General features: G+C 31.9%; 1 protein-coding gene across 1 annotated transcript in view; it reads left to right on the top strand.

The window, feature by feature from the left end:
* The window catches only part of LOC145254720 (coiled-coil domain-containing protein 22 homolog), a 66,041-nt gene extending 48,660 nt beyond the window's left edge, over nt 1-17,381 (top strand). The window contains exons 12-18 of the mRNA XM_080113445.1: nt 567-668; nt 3,805-3,912; nt 5,600-5,695; nt 7,218-7,277; nt 10,984-11,058; nt 14,470-14,620; nt 17,095-17,381. Coding sequence (XP_079969571.1) covers nt 567-668; nt 3,805-3,912; nt 5,600-5,695; nt 7,218-7,277; nt 10,984-11,058; nt 14,470-14,580 — 552 coding nt within the window. The 3' untranslated portion in view covers nt 14,581-14,620; nt 17,095-17,381. The remainder of the gene's footprint in view (nt 1-566; nt 669-3,804; nt 3,913-5,599; nt 5,696-7,217; nt 7,278-10,983; nt 11,059-14,469; nt 14,621-17,094) is intronic.
* Nucleotides 17,382-19,377: the final 1,996 nt, after the last annotated feature.

Genomic DNA, 19,377 nt, shown 5'->3' on the forward strand with positions numbered 1-19,377 from the left:
AGAATTTAACTCCCTTTTTCAGTTGAAACAGCAGACATTTATTCACAGGTACTTTCCAAACTAACACCTTGTCTCTTGTTCAAAAGTTTTCTTGTATTCCGTCTATCTGTGTAACACGTCCTCTTCTCTGTCCTTCTTGGTCACATTTTTCTTTTTTTTATAATCTTTTTCTTTCCTCGTTGTGACATCACCTCACACATGGCTTTGTGGTTTGCATTCAACTGCTGCTGTTGCTGCTGCCATATGCATGTCTGTTACACTATCATTCTTACTTGTTTAAAGAATAAGACTGAAACTAAGTCACTTTTCTTTCTGCCTGTCTTTTATATTGAACTAATAACGAGCGAGGTAAAAGTTTTTAAAAAAAGATATTGCACACACACATTCTTAAACTCTTCTATTTTGTTATTCATACACCCGGACAACACCAGGTATCCCTGCTAGTGTTATAATAAACCTCCATTTCATGACACTTTCAGTTCGTTATTCATTGTTTACTCAGAATGAATTCTGTTAAGAAGCGATTTTTCTACTGTGGTTGTCTTTTTATTGTTATTTTTCTTTAGGTTGAAGCAGAGAAGAAGTTGGAGGAGATGAAGACATTCAGAGAGAAAATGAAAGAAATTGCAGCAGAGACGCGCGCAAAAGAAGAACTTCATAAACAACTGGTTAGAAGAATTCTTCATTTTTTATTCATATTTTAAAAATGATGTGTAAAATAATCACAAATTAATAGCGTTTCTTATTTCGCCAAATCATTTTTTTTTTTTTTTTTTTTTTTGCGATTACCACTGTTTACCCACTTTCTATTGCAACAAGGTTAGAGATGAAGTCAGTTTTGTGTGTGTGTAAGGGGGAGAGTAGCTCCCTTAAAAGAACACTGTGGAAGGATGTAAAAATATTCAAGAATTTCCAAGTTTAGTCAGTTCAGGCAACTCTCAATAACCTTCTTCCCACTCCTCCTCAAGGAAGAGATAATGCTTGGGAGTGCACCTCCTAAAATCAAGCTTGAACCATATCTCATCCTTGTAAAAAAGGGTTAGATGCTTTAGAATGTCAAAATGATTAGATTTATTTTTTTTCGATTGAAGGAAGATGTGTCATGAAGCAAAAAAGAGTGTGTGTGATGGGGGAGCCAATACTACTGAGAGAGCACTACAACTCTACAAGAATAGAAACATCTCAGGCAATCAACAATACACCAATCTCTTCTCGAGGATGCACCTCTTAGAACTGAGCCAAATTATATTTAATCTCGACAGAAAACGCCTTGGAGCCATCGCAGCAGCTCTTGGTATATTGGATAGATTACAGAGGTGAATCTTGGCTGTTATGAAAACTGACTAGCCTTTAACACCACTGAACACCAATTACAAAAATATCTGCAGTTCTTTCAGTATTCTCTGGCAAGCAAGATTGCTTCAAACTGTACGCAATGAACTTGCCCTTCGTCCTTTGTAAAATTAGGGGTGGTGGAGTGTGTACTGCCTGAGAGAAAGGCTTTGTAGGTCTGTGCCAAGTAGGGCAATTATCAAAATGCAATAAATTAATAGAGCTTAAATAGAGTTTCAGAGTTGAATTTTATAAGTAGGTGATGCCAAGCCACCTGTTACTGCCAATTAAAATTTTATTGCCTTATTCTTAATGGTTTAAAAATCTAACATTGAGAATTACATTTTTCAGAAATGTGTTCTTAACATAAAAACTAAATTTGATAACATAAAGTGATGCTCTTTTTCTATATATAAAAGAAACATATCTACACGTCTGTCCATCCATCAGTTGTTAATGGTTGATCTCTATTAGTGAAATTCTGATTTTGAAATCAGCAGGTTCCCATGAGTGTTTATAATAAAATGATTAAAGTGTTTTTTTTATTATCATCATAGTCTTATATATAAAGTAGAGCCAGCCTAGGAGGTCATATGTTTAATAGATTATTTTTAATATAAAGTACATACTTTTGCCAGTTATTTATGGTAAGTAGCAGTCATGTTCTTAAAAATAAATTTTATTTCCAACTAGTTTAATTGATTACATATTTAATCATATCTATGTTTTCATTTTGCTTTTCATTTATACAACAGTTCTAACATGAAATGATTGACATGAATGTATCAAAACAGTTGTAGACCAAATAGTTTATTTCAACAGTTGTAGACCAAATGGTTTGTTTGAACAGTTGTAAACAAAATAGTTTGTTTGAACGGTTGTAGACCAAATGGTTTGTTTGAACGGTTGTAAACCAAATGGTTTGTTTGAACAGTTGTAAACAAAATAGTTTGTTTGAACGGTTGTAGACCAAATGGTTTGTTTGAACGGTTGTAGACCAAATGGTTTGTTTGAACGGTTGTAGACCAAATGGTTTGTTTCAACAGTTGTAGACCAAATGGTTTGTTTGAACAGTTGTAAACAAAATAGTTTGTTTGAACGGTTGTAGACCAAATGGTTTGTTTGAACGGTTGTAGACCAAATGGTTTGTTTGAACGGTTGTAGACCAACACAACACATACCTGATTTATATATAAATCATTTAATCTCTCGATTCCATCTGGCATCTTTAGAGATTATATCTTCACATCTTGACTGTCTTGGAAAACTTTGTTCTTTGCATCATCAGGAGAGATCAACTCACTATTAGGTTTTCTGTTTTCCTGTGTCCAACTAATGACTGATTAAAATCTACTCAAATCTACGTATCATCATATCATCATCATCACATGTCCAAAACCCTAATGCTAATGTAAGCCTAGATCTAGTTATTTAATTTCCGTAAACTAAAATTCCTCTAAAACTTTATTTTCCAAGTAACCTTCCATTGTAGGATTTTTTTATTGCAGCTGTCACTCACACTTTTCCAATCTAATTGTTTTTTTTCCTAATGATAATATTCGATCCAGTGACCCCACATTACTTGAATCAATTAATAATAATAATGTTTTGACCCTTGGCACTGCCTGCCGCAGTTAACACATATTGAGCTATGATCACAGCCAAAGGGTCACAATATTACAATATTAAGCTTTCAAAAATCCTACTTAAAATAAAAAAAGTGTAACAAAATAGCCAAGTAAAGATTCTCACCCAACGCTCGCTAGGTACAGTTAGTGTATCAGAAAAAATGATATCCTTTTGTTTAATAACATATTGACCTTTGAGGTCATTTCATTTGGGGAATCAATTTCCTAAAATGTTTTGTTTTTGTAAACGGATTATTAGAAGAACGATAATTGAATCCATATTATTTGGATTCTTCAAACTACTGCTATCCTCTTGAGTGTTACTCTTACAATATTTCGGTTGATGTAACCTCCAACCTTCTTCGGGTATATCCTGTCCAACTTGAAAATCTGAACATAACCTTTTATTTAATCCATAGGGGTAACATGCTCTCGTTCCCTCATAAATGACAGGGTAGAAGTCTTAAGTAATTTGCAATTGTATTTTGAGTATCATCTGCACTGATAATTGGACCTTCAACCTCCAGAAGAGTGTCACTTATAACTGAATTTCACCAAGCACTGTATTCACTATATCATAAGTTCCTGTGGATCGACCGAAACATTGTAAAAATAACACTCAAGATGAAAACAGTAGTCCAAAGAATTCAAATATGAATAATAAAACCTCATCTCCAAAATTCAGAAACAAAAATAACTGCGTTATTAAACCTGATAAATGGACAGAATGAAGGGGTTCATATGTTTCTCATGTTTTATTAGTTATGTTCACTACATTTAATACCCAGGCAATGCTGGGTCAACCTGCTAGTTTTTTTTTTGTATGTTCTTTTCTTGTTTTCAGGTTACCATGTTTGAGAATATGACCAAAGATGTCAACCGATCCGCTTACACTCGTCGGATCTTAGAAATTGTATCGAATATAAAGAAACAAAATAATGAGATTGAGAATGTAAGTTTGTATATCATTTTTATCTCAATTTATCATCTTGTTTTCTTATTTTGTTTTTGCTTTATTATTAATGTAGCAAATCTGAATTTGAAGAGCTATAAAGACAAGAGTGGTATCATTAAAACGAGCGATCTTGTGTGCTCCAGAATATATATTTTTTTTACATAGTCATCACCATTCTCAATGCATTTTTGCCAGCGATGGGGTGGTGGTAGTGCACGAGCATCCCGAGCATGCATTGTCACTTATATCTCTGTCGCCACTCTGAAATTGGCGGATCCATTTAACTGTGCTGACATCAACTGCATCAGTTTAATGAATGTTCAACAGGCACCGGTGAATGTTGATTGGTTTAATGTTTCTGCATAAAGGAATTCAATGACGCATATCTGTTTCTGACGCACGTTAGTGACAGTGATTGCTTTCTGAGAGTCTCATATCATCAGTATCTTCAACAGAGAGATGTAACGTTCAGGTCACAAATGCATCAAGTTCAGTCATCAGAAGAAAGCAATTTGCAATTCCCTCTCATCCATTCGGATGGAATAAAAAAGGAGGCATTACTTTTGGAACGGCCCTTATATTTAATAAAAAAAATTTTTTTACTGATGATTCATTACTTATCAAGGATAAGAGCCACTTGAGGATAAAGGTCAATGACTTCTGAGGACAGTTTATAACAAATATTTATCAATAATAGACTCGAAGAGGAATATGTTGCAGCCACCAGGAAAGCAGTCTTGTGCCAACATGTTTCACAGATGAGAATTTTTTACTTCCCATATTTCAGTTATTCTCATCGTGGTCATTGTTGCATTCATAATGGCTCAACTATTGTGAAAGTAATTTCTGTTTATGTTATGTTATTGTTTATATTATGTTATTATTTGTTTTGTTATTGTTTATATTGTTACTGTTTATGTTGTTTATATTATGCTACTGTTTATGTTTATATTATGTTACTGTTTATGTTATTGTTTGTTATTTTACTGATTATGTTATTGTTTGTTATTTTACTGTTTGTTATTGTTATTGTTTATATTATTGTTTGTTATTGTTTATATTATGTTATTGCTATGTTATTGTTTGTTATTTTATTGTTTATGTTTTTGTTATGTTATGCTATTGTTTGTTATTGTTTATGTTACTGTTTATTCCTCAATCCTGTAAATTCTATTTTCCAACCCTATTTTACATAACCTACGTAAATATTCTTACATAAAATGTTAAGGTTGAAATTCTGTAGTGAAGAATTGTCTCTTAGAAAGTTTAAACAAGTAGAAATGATTAGTCCCAAGTTTAAAGTGTAATGTAAAATTAGTTTTCATATCTCAAACACTCAACATATACAACAGCAGCATTGTTTTTTTTTTTGTTTTTAATTTGTTTTTTTTTAAGAATGCAAAAAAATGATTCAGTTTCATTTTTCGGTACTAGTGCACTTATTGATCCGTGCTGAAATAATAACGTTATTATTTAAAAAGCCATTCTTAACATGGGGAAGGGAAGGTGTTTTGTACCTATTCTATACTTTAACCTTACAATTGAATAAAAAACATATCATAAAACTTTAATTAAACTTGGAAATACGATTTAAAAAACAGCACGGATCAGTAAGTGCATTAGCACCCATTTTTCTATAATTTTTTTTTTTAATACCTGATTTCATTATTTTATTGTTTCACAGGTCCTCACAGATACAAAAACTTTACAGAAAGAAATTAATTCCCTCACTGGAAAGTTGGACAGAACATTTACTGTGACAGATGAACTTGTTTTTAAAGTAAGTTTATTCTGACAAACTTAACGAGGCAACTTTCTATGATCAACGTGCATTCAAGTGTGGCTCTTGTTCATTTATATTCAAACACTAAAAAAATGCAGAGCACGGGTTTCAAACTCAAGCATAAAAAAGTAGCTACTATGTGCTGTTTGTCTGCCGCTGGTCTAAGTTTGCCTGCCGTTTGCAGTTGGTGTGTAAGTCAAGGCCACGTTTAATGTTGCTAAATCAAAAATATCAAAACAGGCGAAGGAGAAATTTATTCAAATTACTATTTTTGCTTTTCTATGACATTCCAAATAGATTATTGTTGGCATCATGAGATACAAAGGACAGATTCTGCCCTGTCCTTTGTATCTCATGATACTTAGAATTCGCATCATCAGTCCAGAATCCCCATCTCAAGAAATTGACTGTTTAAAATAATTGAGATGTGTAATCTAGTGAATAGCTTCCATCATTCATCTCTGAATACCTTGTTTCCTTAAATTCATTAAGTTCAGATGTCTAGCAACTGACTTTGTAAGATTATTAAAGATCATGCCAATAGTAACCCTGAGCACCATTGTGTCTAACATACGTGGGCATGCAACAGAGTAAATATATGTTTGCATAAGTCAGAAAACAGTGTCATGACTTTTGGAAGCATTTTTATCACAGAATTGCTGAACTATGGAGAAAAACTGTCTGCATCAGTTATTGGCTGCATTCACTCAAATTACACCCGATGTTCCACTTCCATACACATGTGCACTTTTGATGGGTTGTAGTGCACCTGAACACTTTGCACAATGATTTCATTATTAGGGTAAGAACAATCTCAATAGTAAAAAAAAAAGAAATTTAACTTAACCCTTGGTAAATTTGTCTGTGAGACTGGCTTTACTTATTAGTGTATCAAAATTTGAGAAATTTGTGCAATTCCATAGTTGGACCTAAATAAAAAAAAAAAAAAAAAAAAAAAAATACAGAAAATTTTTATGATGTACGTACGTACCTGTCACGGAACGAAAATGTCATATTTTAAAAATCATGTAACCTGATCAAGTAGTTTATTATTTTTTTTGTGAAGAAAATCATTTTTAAAGAATTTTAAGTTTAATGTGAAATCATTAGCATTACAAGGCTGATTTTGCAAGCTTTAATTATTGTGGAGTTATCTGCCCTTGTTTTTTTTTTAATGACGACACGAGACAATCCCTTTTTGCTTACTCATAAAAATTTAATTTTCTTAAAATAAAACTACTTGATGAATTTGCATGATTTTTCGAATATACCATTTTTGTTACATGACAGGTATGTAGATCATAAAGGTTTTCTTGTATTTCAATTTTTTTTTATTTAGGTTGAACTGTAGACTTGCACTGAGAATTCTTATTCAAAGTGAGAGGCATATTTTAAAGGTCAATTTGTAGACTGGGAGATTGATATACTTTTTATTGGCACAGTTTTCATATAATCAATCGTTTTTTTTTTGTTTTTTTTAAATAATTTTAATTTTCTGATTTTTGTGTTTTTTCCTTAGGATGCCAAGAAAGATGAATCTGTTCGTAAATCCTATAAACATTTAGCAGCTCTACATGAGGTGAGTTTATATTGCAATTGAAATCTACTTTTTTAATGACGTAAAAATGTTATTTGTTTGTCATGTCTCTTCATGCATTTCTGGTGATTCACAAGTCAACCCTTTTTAAAAAATATCATTGCAAAGAACATTTACATAATACAGTATCGGTACTTGTACAGTTTAATCAAGACATAAAAAAATGAAAATATTGAAAAAAGTTTAAATTGTATGTATCTGTTATGGAATGAAGTTCTCCAAAAAAAAATTTCGCTTAATTTAAGTAGTTTTTCTTCTCTTTATTTTTTTTTACAGCGAAAAAACAATATGTTACGATACCAAGCAAAAGGTTTGATTTTTAGGAAGAAAAGCTAGTATTAAAGGTGGGAAGGGAGTGTCGGCACTTTAAATTGAGTTATCTTCCTGTGGCGTGTTCAAAAAATTCGAAGATGTCTGCCTTCAATGTGCTGTCATAAAAACGTGTTTTTTTTTTTCGCTGTAAAAAAACTAAAAAAAAAACTACTCGATCAAATTAAGTGAAATTTTTTCTTGGAGATCTTCAGTCCAAAACGGATACATACAATATAATCTTTTTTTCGATATTTTCATTTTTTAATGTCTTGTACAAGTGCCACAGTATCAATAAAGTGATCAAATTGAATTAAATATTTCACAATTCCTTAAAATACCTGTTTTTCTTTTTCTTATTTGTAGATTGTACTATTGACAGGATTTCTAACCTCCAAGTTTTTTTTATGTTTAAAAATTTGATAATCAATGCTGAATAAATCTGCTAGTTATATCTACTATTATATAAAAGGAACTTTATGCATGTGAGTTCGTTCCCTATGGACTCGAAAAAAGCTGGGACGATTTTTTATTAAATTTCACATACTTTATGTGCCTAGCAGTGTTCTTAGATAGGGTTTGTATCAGAATGTTTTCGATAAGTATCAATAATCGATAGTCGAAATAATTTGTTGAAAGAAAGAACAGATGATTTTGACTAAAGTTAACACCTTACACAGCCTAACATCACAAGCCCATTTGAGAAGTTTTATTACCACACAAGCTGAATGGCCTGACATAAAATCAACAGTAGGTTCTTTAATCTGACAGGAGCATGTTTGAAATGAATGTTTCTGTTTAAAGCACAATTGAACCATGATACTTGACTTTTTCATTTTAAACTTGAATCCAAGCCATTATCACTGCACAAGCAGTAAGGCCAAGCATATAAAATCAACAGTAGGTTCTTTGATATAACTGGCCTTTCTGAAATGAATGTTTCTGCTTAGAGCACAATTGAAGCTTGATACTTGACTTTTGCATTTTGAATTTTAATTTAAGCTAAAAATAATTTTATAAAATCAACAGTAGGTTCTCTACAGTGCAATGTAGACTATTATTATGTATTATGAACTAAGTCAATATGGGGAGGCTTGTGAACCTTCCTCCCAACTAGAGCAGGCACTCAATCGATGTGATTGAAAAATAGTTGATTTCATTGATTTCAATAACAATAAAAATATAGGAGTGTGAAACATTTGTTGATCATCATTCAATCCAGGGCAATGTCAGGTCTCCCTGCTAGTATATATATATTATATATGTTAAGATTTTGTTCCTTAGAATGTGAATCTCGCGTGACCAAACGCACTGTTCCGAGACTTAAAAAAACTACAGTAGAAACAACAAACAGCTAATTCTCTGCTCCAACAACAACGTGGCAAAAAAAAAAAAAACATACTGAAGATGAAGGTTTCCTTCGAAATATATTTGTGAACTTTAACATAAATTTCAAACAAAATAAATATCTGTTTATTTTGTAACAATGCGTTGTTTTGGCTTCAAACGTATATAATACGTATCTTATTTAATTTATATATATATAACTAGCAGATTTACTCAGCATTGATCGAGTATCAAATATTTATCAGTATAATAAAACATGTGTAAGACATATATGGAAAAAGTATAGACATTTATCTATATTATAAGTATAATAATAAAAATGATTGTGGACTGATTTTTTACTTTGGTCATTGGAATGTAACTCGCCAGTTCATATATATACTGTATATTTTGGCGTATAAGCAATTATCAGATAAGATGTAAGTAGGTACTATTATATTAAAATTTTTAATTTTTTTTGAAAAAAAAAAATATTTTTGTTCCATCACTGAAGAATGGATGCCAACTGTAATTGGTGCCATGCTGTGACTTGCTTCTTACCTGATGATGAGTAAGTATCACACCGGCAATGATGTTGAAGGTTAAAGTAATCTGCTTCTTCCAATCAACCATCTCGGATTTGAAATGTGCTGGTCGACTTGTAACTGCTTTTAAGTAATCAACAACATGTTATCATGCTGTGATATTATCATCATTCATCTTTCTCAAAAATGTTTGAAATTAAAAAAAAAAAAAGAAAAAGAAAAAAAGACTAAATGAGTTTATCCACAGAATAAAGGTATAGGAAGTTGTTCATAAAGAAACACAAAAGAAGGCTAAGATAGGATTGTTAATCAAGGTGTGGCAGTAACGGGAACAAGGGGTATTGTAGAGTTAGTTTTAATAGTGGTGATGAGTTATGTGACAGTTTATGACGGTTGGGGACTGTTTATGGACAATCTTAGCTTTATTATTTTATTATTGGAATCTTTTGAGATGAGTAATTTGTATTTTTATTTATTTATTTTCGGACTGTTATCCTCATCTTCATTGTTGTTATTTCACAGCATTTTGGCCAACTATTCCTCTGGCCTTACTCGTGTGGTTAATCACAACAGGATAGAAATGCTGAGTCTCTTAATTGAATCCTCAGTAATTACTGCCTTCCATAGTTGTTGTCGTCTTACCATGTTTTGGTCAACTAATCCTCTGGCCGACTTTGGGTAGGATTGAAACCGCTATCTTCAGACAATGCTCACCTGGAACCATAAAGATTCAACACCTTTATTCACTGTGCCACGGGTCCCAAAGGTCAGAGGAATAGTTGGCCGAAACATTTTGAAATAGCAACTATGAAGATGAGGATAACAGTCTGCAAATAAATAAAGTCTTAGGTTTACAATGGTTGAAGATGGTTTCTTTTTGAGTTGCAAGTTGGACAAAGTTGAAGACAGGACGTGACTTGGACCAGATTGAGATGAGCTGACATCAACTGACGAACACGACAGAATGTAGATATGGGCCTTAGCGTGTAGACGGTCGATGGTGTCACACACACACCCCTATAACATATTTGCAGAATATGTCAGAGTTTTTATTTTTTATTTTTTTTTTATTCTTGTGTATCCGCCGCCAATGTGAGAGACAATAACATGGCCAGAAAAGATGAAAAATTAAAATCATCCACAAAACACAATATTGGAGTCGGTGATGTTGTCAAGCAGGAAGCATATTGTATCACAACAGTTACGTTATTTATTCTTGTTCTCTGAAAAAAAAAAAAAGCAGTGAAAGCAATTATTTTATGCCCTTCAGGAAGCGGATGGAGGCATTCCTCAGCAGTCTAGATACCAGCTATAAGCAAATACATCCAACTACTACAAAATCCCTGAGAAGAGCAAGAGTGAGCAAGACCAAAAGTGAAAGTACTTTACTCTCGTCCAGCTCTGATGTCACCTTCCCTCGACTTGGTTGTGGATAGGACAGACAACCCATCTTACTTATCAATTACATTATTCAACAGCTTATCATATCTGTGTTCTTTTTCTTTCAGAATTGTGAAGCTTTAATTTCCACCATCCACGACACAGGTGTGATAATGAGAGAAATCAGAGTCTTAGAAGACCAGGTAAATATTAAAACACATAAAATATTTTGGCATCAAAAACCATGTTACTGTTTAAGTTTACATAAGAAATTATCCTAATGAAACAGAATTTAACATCGTCAAATATAAGACAATGTATAGATAAAAAAATGTCTATATAATAATATGATATGGCAATTTTATTTTTATGTTATCACTCTTTTACCCCGTTTTTTTAAAAGATGATATTGGCTGATCACCAAGGATGCAATAGAAAAAAAAAAAAATTTAAATATCATCTGATGCTGTGTGGTGTCGAACATGAAACTCTTACTAAAATACATTCTCTTGGCCTTTGAGCTAGCATCCAAGTGTAGTATCTGTTCTGACCAAATATGGTACAACAATATTGTGAAGTCAGTGGGGGAAGTTTTGATTGCTACTTCCACTCCAATGATTTGCGATTACACACCTAACACGTCTTACTTGCCATATGCAGAGGCAGCGACAACCTGAGTATGATGAACCCTGATGCTGACTCCTCCTGGATTTTCACCAGAGTCCTGTTAGGTGGGCAACTGACACTACCATCAAGTAGGGTGGGGCACTGCTGATGCTTTGTTGTCGGGCAAATCAAACTTTGGCACAATTCTTAAGGCGATCATGCTTCAGGATTGTCTAGTCTTAATGACATCTACCACATCGATTGATGCTATATGTTATACCTGCAACAGAGAGGCCCAATGATTACATACAAAGTCTGGGAAGGTTTTGGTCCAAGAACATACAAGGGAAGCAATGTTGTTATTCTTACTCTATGAATTTGCAGTTTTGCAATTGATATATCCTTGCTTTCCAAAGACATAGAAACGACCAGAGGATTGACTGATACTGATATTGAATCCTGGATTTTCACGAGAGCCTCGTTATCCAAGTAGCCCTGACACGGTTTCTACTGCCTCTACAATGGCATAGAAAGATTGAACTGTAGGAGGAGTGCTATTTATGCATACCTGTATCAAAAAACCCACACATACTGACTATGCATCTATCATGAGTGAAGAAAAGCGAGAGTAACCACCATCCACTTTACTGTGCGAGGTTTCTTTTCATTTTTACATATCAGATAAGAATTCGCAGCGAAACCTTTCATACAAAAGAATCTTTACACATTTGGAAACATAAAAAAGTTAATGAATTAACAAAGAGATGTTAAAGAGGTTACATTTAAAAATACTTTGACGGATCAAAGAGTATAATGTATGCAAATAAACAAAGAGACACCGATTTTGTAAAAACCATTTAAAATTCAAAACCGATTTAACAAATTTGATAAAAGAAATGCATTTTTTTTTTTTTAGGACTGGAATTTGTTTTACTATCGAGACTCAACATCTATTTAACGTATTCCCGTAATATGAGAAATGTATTTGTAAATATAATGTTCTTTTTATACTCATTGGTATAAACAATTTTTATATCCGAGTAAATCAAACTCCTAAAGCAATAGATTTACTCAAACTCCAGCTTTGAACCTTAACCTTTTGCTTGAAATGAACGAGCACTTACATACGTGAATGGAATTAAAATCAACAGGATGGCCTTTTCATGCACATGCCAACCGAATAAAAATGAACCAAAGGCACAAAGAATGATTCCACGTAGAAAACTTTGAATTCCTTGAGGATTTTTCCAGATTCGCATAAGAATAGGCTGAAAACCAAAAGAAAAAAAATAGATAAATGAAAAGAATTAATGCATTTTATCCTAAATAATTTTTTTTTTTCTCCAGATCAATTAGTTTTTAGAGATCCAAGAACCCTTTCCTGCGACTATCTGTCTTAGACCTGCTATTTGGACTTCACAGCAGCTTAGTTTACAAGCAGTCATGTCTTTCATGTTTATTCCATATGATTTAATTGACTTTATAAACAAACAAGCCAAAGTCATCAGATGAATAAAATATCTCAATAATGGCATACATACAAAGAGCTTGATGAGCGAAGATAGAATCTGTTAAATTTTTTAAAAAATGTTCTGACTCTTTTTGTTTTACACGTTTGGATATTTTTCCCCTCTGTGTTCTGTCACATTTTTTACATTATTTTTTTAGTTAAAATGTTGTATCATTTTTAACACACAAGATCAAGCGATGAAATTTGCCATATAAGTGTATTTTTTTGTGCAAGGAATCAGAATATGCCACTGAAAATCTCAATAAATTAATAGTTTAATAATCTACTGCAATTCCTTAAAAATAGTTTAATAATATGCTAAATTAAATTAATAGTTTAATAATATGCTGCAATTCCTTAAAAATGACATGTATCCATTAAAAGAAAAGAAGTTAGAGAACTGAAAGTTGAATTGTAATGCATTTAAAAAATTTTTTTTTTTTTTTTCAGATCAATTAGTTTTTAGAAATCAAAGAGCCTTTTCCTGGGATTAAAACTTGATTTCTTTAGGATTTACATTTCTATCCAAGGGTTCTTTTAAAGATTTACATTGTCTTAGACCTGCTATTTGAACTTTACAGCAGCTTAGATTACAAGCAGTGATGTCTTTCTTTTTTTTTTTGACTAGTTACCACTACCACGATCAGTATAATGATGTTTTGAAGTAAATCTTGATGTCCTGGTATTTTATAAGTTCTATTTATGCCATAGTTATTCAGGAAAGTTACATCGATAATGAGTTCTTTCATGTTTATTCCATATGCAAACAGCAGTAGCAGTAGATGAATGAAACAAAACTCTAATATATTGTTGTGTCTGTTTATAAAAATTGTTTATTTGTTCACAGAATTGAAAAAATTCCATTATGATACATGAATATTTTTTAAATGCTAACATTGATAATATTTCTTCCATATATCACTAAACAGTGATAAAACATAGACTGTTGTACATTTATGACTGAAACTTGATGGACAATTCATGCATATTACTGAAGTTTATTTGTACAAAATTTTGTTGGATTGCAGAAAGGATTGTTAATTTTATTAACGATTCTATGAATGGCATTTTTGGTGGGTCACTTTGTATTAGACATTAACCACAACAAGAAAAGATAACTAATTACAATAAATGGAATCAAAAAATGTTCATAAAAATGACTGAAGTCTAAATTTAGCCATTAACCTTTTTCCTACCATTGTTCCTTAAACGGAATATAATTTTGAAGTAGTATAGAATTCATAAATTTATTCTAAATTCAATTTTTATCGCATATTTGCATTAAATTAACTTGATTTCAGTAGTTCATATATATTGCTTTCACATAAACTGTAAAAATTATTTTTGTAGTCTACAATGATAAACATATTTAAAGAAAAAAAATAAATCGAAAATTAAATTCTATGGCCAGCAGAATAAAAGTTAAGTTATGAGCTGCACATAAGTATATATTAATCTGTACAAATACTCATTTTCTTTCTTTTCTTTTTTTTTTCAGATTGAAAATGAAAGTAATAAAAAAATTGAGGCTAACTTGGAAAAAATTACAAATGATTTACAAGAAATGAAGAAAGAAAATTCTGTGTTGATGGGAAAATTGAAAAAGTGATGTTTCATCCGTGATTCATTTTTTTGAACAAAACTGCTGAGTAAATAATACTTTTTTTTTCTTTTTTCTTCTATTTTACTCTTGTATTTCATAATTATTGTGACAAATTTTGGAAAAACAATAATGTAACAAATACTGTAGTGTATTTCAAAGCTTGTCATAGGAACCATACATACATTTTTTTCAGAATTATTTTTTAGTCTGTTAAAACGGGCAAAAAGTTATAGCCTATTGACTTAGAATGAATGCTTTATGCCGAATTGATGGTTGAATATCGTTAAATTTGTGCTCATTTTTGCATCCTTTGAATTTATATCCATGCATCGAATGGATACCATAGCACTTAGTCAGTTGCACCTTATAACAAATTTCAACCAGATCCGCCCGGTAGTTTCCGGGGAAAAGTGGAGCGGACTAACAGACCAAGAGAAATATAATATAGATGATGTTGTATCTCTCATTGCGTCACCTTTGTCCTGGAAACATCTCAGTGTCAAGGTCCAAGACTGGTCCAAGACTGTCGACAATCAATCACATGTTCTCTCATGTTGTGTTTTTGATTTGTGGCAGGTTTTGATGACATGTGAGGATTGTAAGGCTAATGAAGAGACAGTTCAAATTGTTGGCATCATAGATGTAATCAAAAAGTATTAACTCACTGTTTTCTTAGCGTAATGCAAAGCTCTTTGTAAATAAACAAACAAATTGAGCACTGTAAAAAGTGTTGATCAAATGTTTATATAAATAGACATTTGATAATGTCGTTTGTGAGCACTGGCCCCATGGGCGAGAGGGTAGAACTGCCAACTATTAACTTGATGGTTGTAGGTTCGATTCCTGGTTCAGGATGAGTGCTAGTTTTGCTGCACTGAAAAGCTGTGATACAGCGGAACAATCTGTCGATGACTGTATATATATATAATGTATAAGGGATTTGAATGTTCGGAACAAATTCTATTTCGTTTTTAGTCGGTAAAAATAGCTGCAATATGGTCAAAATTGTAAAAATTCGAACTTGGCAAACATAAGTCAACTTAATGTGTATCCTTTATGCATGCATAAATATACAGCTATGTGTAACTGCATTAATTTTGAAAGTTTTTATATCCATGTGTTCTTAGATCAGATGGTAGCGAATTTTGGTTTTGATTCTAGCTGCTGGCACCCAACACATATTTTTTTTTAAAAACTTGAAATAGCTACTATATATTGGGTACAATATAATAATCAATAGAGTATTGGCTCTGTAATAATAAATACAAAATTTGCATAAATTAAAATATCATAATTAAGTGTATTTTATGCCTTAGCAACACCGGGCCACCTGCTAGTATATAATAAAATCTTGCCACTGTTGTTCATATGCGACACTCATTCGATAATTAGTAAAAGTTTTTCTTGATAATGTAACTTGAGGTGCAAACATGAAGTCTAAACCCAGGCGATAAATTAAAGACACTTGGCAGCAGTGGATCTGGGTTTTGTCAGAGAAAGAACATTAAATCAGTCTCTCTGACTGACTGTGTGCCTCTTGAAGGCCTACTTTTATATAAGCATGAGCACAACCTTTTATCTATTATCCATTAACGATGCCATGGATTTTGCAGTTCATCTCTGATCTTGTTCAAAATGAATTACAATGTTCTCATTATCACCTGGAGCGCCCTGAGCAGTTGTTAACATGTCTCTCCAACTTGGTCATCTCGATTCCAAATTGTTACTGCTGCTTTGATCTGTCAAGTGGCCGAACGACCTGCAATTAATATCCTTTTTCACTAATCCTGTTGTTTCAAATTGGTCAGTTTAATGAAATTCCTGGCAAAAGTGTATTGAGAATGATGGTGACTATGTAGAAAAGGTTGCTCGTTTTGATGGTACTACTCTCATCTTCATAGCTGAACTTTTTGAGTGAAAAAAAAAGAAAAAAAAAAGGAGGCTTTACTATTGGAACAACCCTTATATATTTATATGTATATTTGTATATATATAGACATCTCGCTTTCAGGAAGGCACTTTTCTTTTTCATAGTCAATACGTGTGCATAAAAAAATTGATTTACAAGAAAAATTTTAATCCGTAATGTTTTCTCTTAATATGAGATTACAAAACAAAAAATAATTAGTCTCCTTTGTATTGTATTTCTCTTTCACCTTACCAAAAATTTAGAAAAAGAAGTAAAAATTTAATCAAAAACCATTTTGTTTTTACTTTATTTAACTCTTGGGCTATGATGGTATTTTTACACATTCTTGCCTACGTCTAAGGTCTTTGAAAAATAATATTTTGTTTTTTATCAAAAAACAATACAAACATTCAAACATGGATCTCATTCATTGATTAATGCAGTTAGGGCAAAGAAGAATTCCATAGTCCTTGAAGACACCATTGTTGCAGTTGTTTGTAAGAATAAAACTAGGTGTTAAAAAATTAACAGCCAGCATAGCCTAAGGGTTAAGATTCTAACTGAATTGTATATATTTTTTTTAAAAACTTTAAAACTTTCATTATTTTCAGTGGCTTCCAAAGGACCAAACGTATTTATGAAGTGAGATGTGCTGTGAAATGTTTGAAGACGATCATCACGTATTATCATCAAGTCAAATCAAAAGTATATGAAACGATGGACCAAAATTTGATAAAAATTTTCTACTCACAGTTGCTAATCTACTTAACGAGTTTTTTTTTTCTTCTAATCATGCGTTGTTGGATGTCAGATGAAGAGACATTTTACTTGCGCACGTACACGTGACTGACTGGGTAGAGTTTGTTTACAAAAGAATAAAGAAATATATTATACACTATTTACCCTTGTGTTTCTTGTCTACGTTTTGTTTTGTTTTGGTGCAGAGATCCTCAATTGCAGAACTATGACACATTTGGTATTGTTCAGTGCAGAACGAATGAACACATTTTATGCCATGGAAATTTTTTAGATGAGGAGTGATAATTTGGCTTATTCGAACTACTATTCTCATCTTGGTTACAGTCACAACTTTTCAGCCAATAAAGCCTTCCACTTAAAATGTTAGGAATTTTATGTTTAAGTCGAGATTCTTGAGTTCGACTATCAGGTTTCCACGTTTGAAAAGATGAACTTGAAGAAGCTCATTATTTATTTATTTTTATTTTTTGAATTCTTTCATAATTTGTGCATTCATTCTTTTTGCAGACTGTTATCCTCGTCTTTATAGCTGTTCTTGTTTCAACCAACTCATCCTTTGGCCTTCTTCAGGTGATTAGCCGCAATGGGATAAGAATGCTGAGTCTTGTAACTTATCCGCAGTAATTACTGCCTTCCATAGTTGTTGTTTTCTCACCGCATTTTGGTCAGCTAATCCTCTGACCTGCTTGGGTAGGATTGAAATCGCTATATCAGACAATGCTCACCTGGAAGTATAAAGACTCAATGCCTCTATCCACTGTACCACAGGTTCTTATCCCTTTGCAGTTAATTATCTGAAGAAGGCCAGAGGATGAGTTGGCTGAAATGTGGTGAAACAATAACAACTGAAAATGAGGATAACACTGTGCAAAAAGGATAAATGCAAACACTGGAGAAACTCATTTGTTACAAATGAGAAATTTAGTTTTTCTTTCATTTTCATTTTTTTTTTTTTTTTTTTTTTAGAACAATTTATAACTTTTTGAATTTAGTTATATTTAGAATCATTTTAATTTTCATTTAGTTATATTTAGAATCATTTTCATTTAGTTATATTTAGAATCATTTTAATTTTCATTTAGTTATATTTAGAATCATTTTAATTTTCATTTAGTTATATTTAGAATCATTTTAATTTTTATTTAGTTATTTTTAGAATCATTTTAATTTTTAGTTAAAAGAAACAAACAAAAAGAGGCTGACATTTGAAGGTTTTTCCATGCAAACACTTTAATTTATCTGTTTATTTTTAAATTATTTAAATTTTAGATTCTGTAAACATACATTTTAGTTTAAAACTTTTAATTCATTTTCTCATACGAGAATTTGAGACGCTAAAACCAATGCAAAACAATATTACAAAAACATTTCTTAAACAAGTTCGACGACTTTTTAATGAAAGAAAGTTTATAGCATTAGGTAAAAGTGGAATGCTTCTAAAAATCAACTTTTAAAAGACAAGTCTTTAGTTGGTTTGCTAGAGCATTTTTACCTAATGTTATAAACTTTGTTTCATTAAAAAATCGTCAAACTTGTTTAAGAAATACTAGCAGTTCAGGCCGACTTTGCTTGGGCCTTATGTACTGTTAATAACTTTATATGCATATGTATGGTAATGCCTTTCTATATAATAGGTTTCCTTAACTACCATAGAGAAAAGTTGCTAGAGACCGCAGACGTCAAATTTCTTTTACTTTGACCCTAATTTTGACTGTTAACATTTAATGTTTTGGACTCAAATCAAATTAAAATGTCTGACCCATATCCAAGTAACCTACATTTAAAATTTCAAGTGTTTAGATCCAAAACTGGTGGAGGAGTTTTGTAGAATCTGCAAAGGTCAAATCATTGAACTTTGACCTCTTGGCAGCCAAATTTTCGGCCAAAAACTGATTAAAAAGCTTGCTGAAAGTCTGAATACCCTTTATGTAAAATTCAAATGTTCAGACCAAAAATTGGCTTAATAGTTTGCTAGAGACCACAAAGGTCAAATCTTTTGAACTTTGACCCCTAGGAAGCTAAATTTTCAGCAAAAAAAAAAAAAAGATTAAAAAGCTTGCCTTATGTCTGAATACACTTTATGTAAAATTTCAAATGTTTAGACCAAAAGTTGGCTGACTTATTTGTTAGAGACC

The sequence above is a fragment of the Euprymna scolopes genome, chromosome 3 (assembly GCF_053919585.1).
Source record: "Euprymna scolopes isolate OS-2025 chromosome 3, ASM5391958v1, whole genome shotgun sequence".
NCBI classification, from domain to species: Eukaryota; Metazoa; Mollusca; class Cephalopoda; order Sepiida; family Sepiolidae; genus Euprymna; species Euprymna scolopes.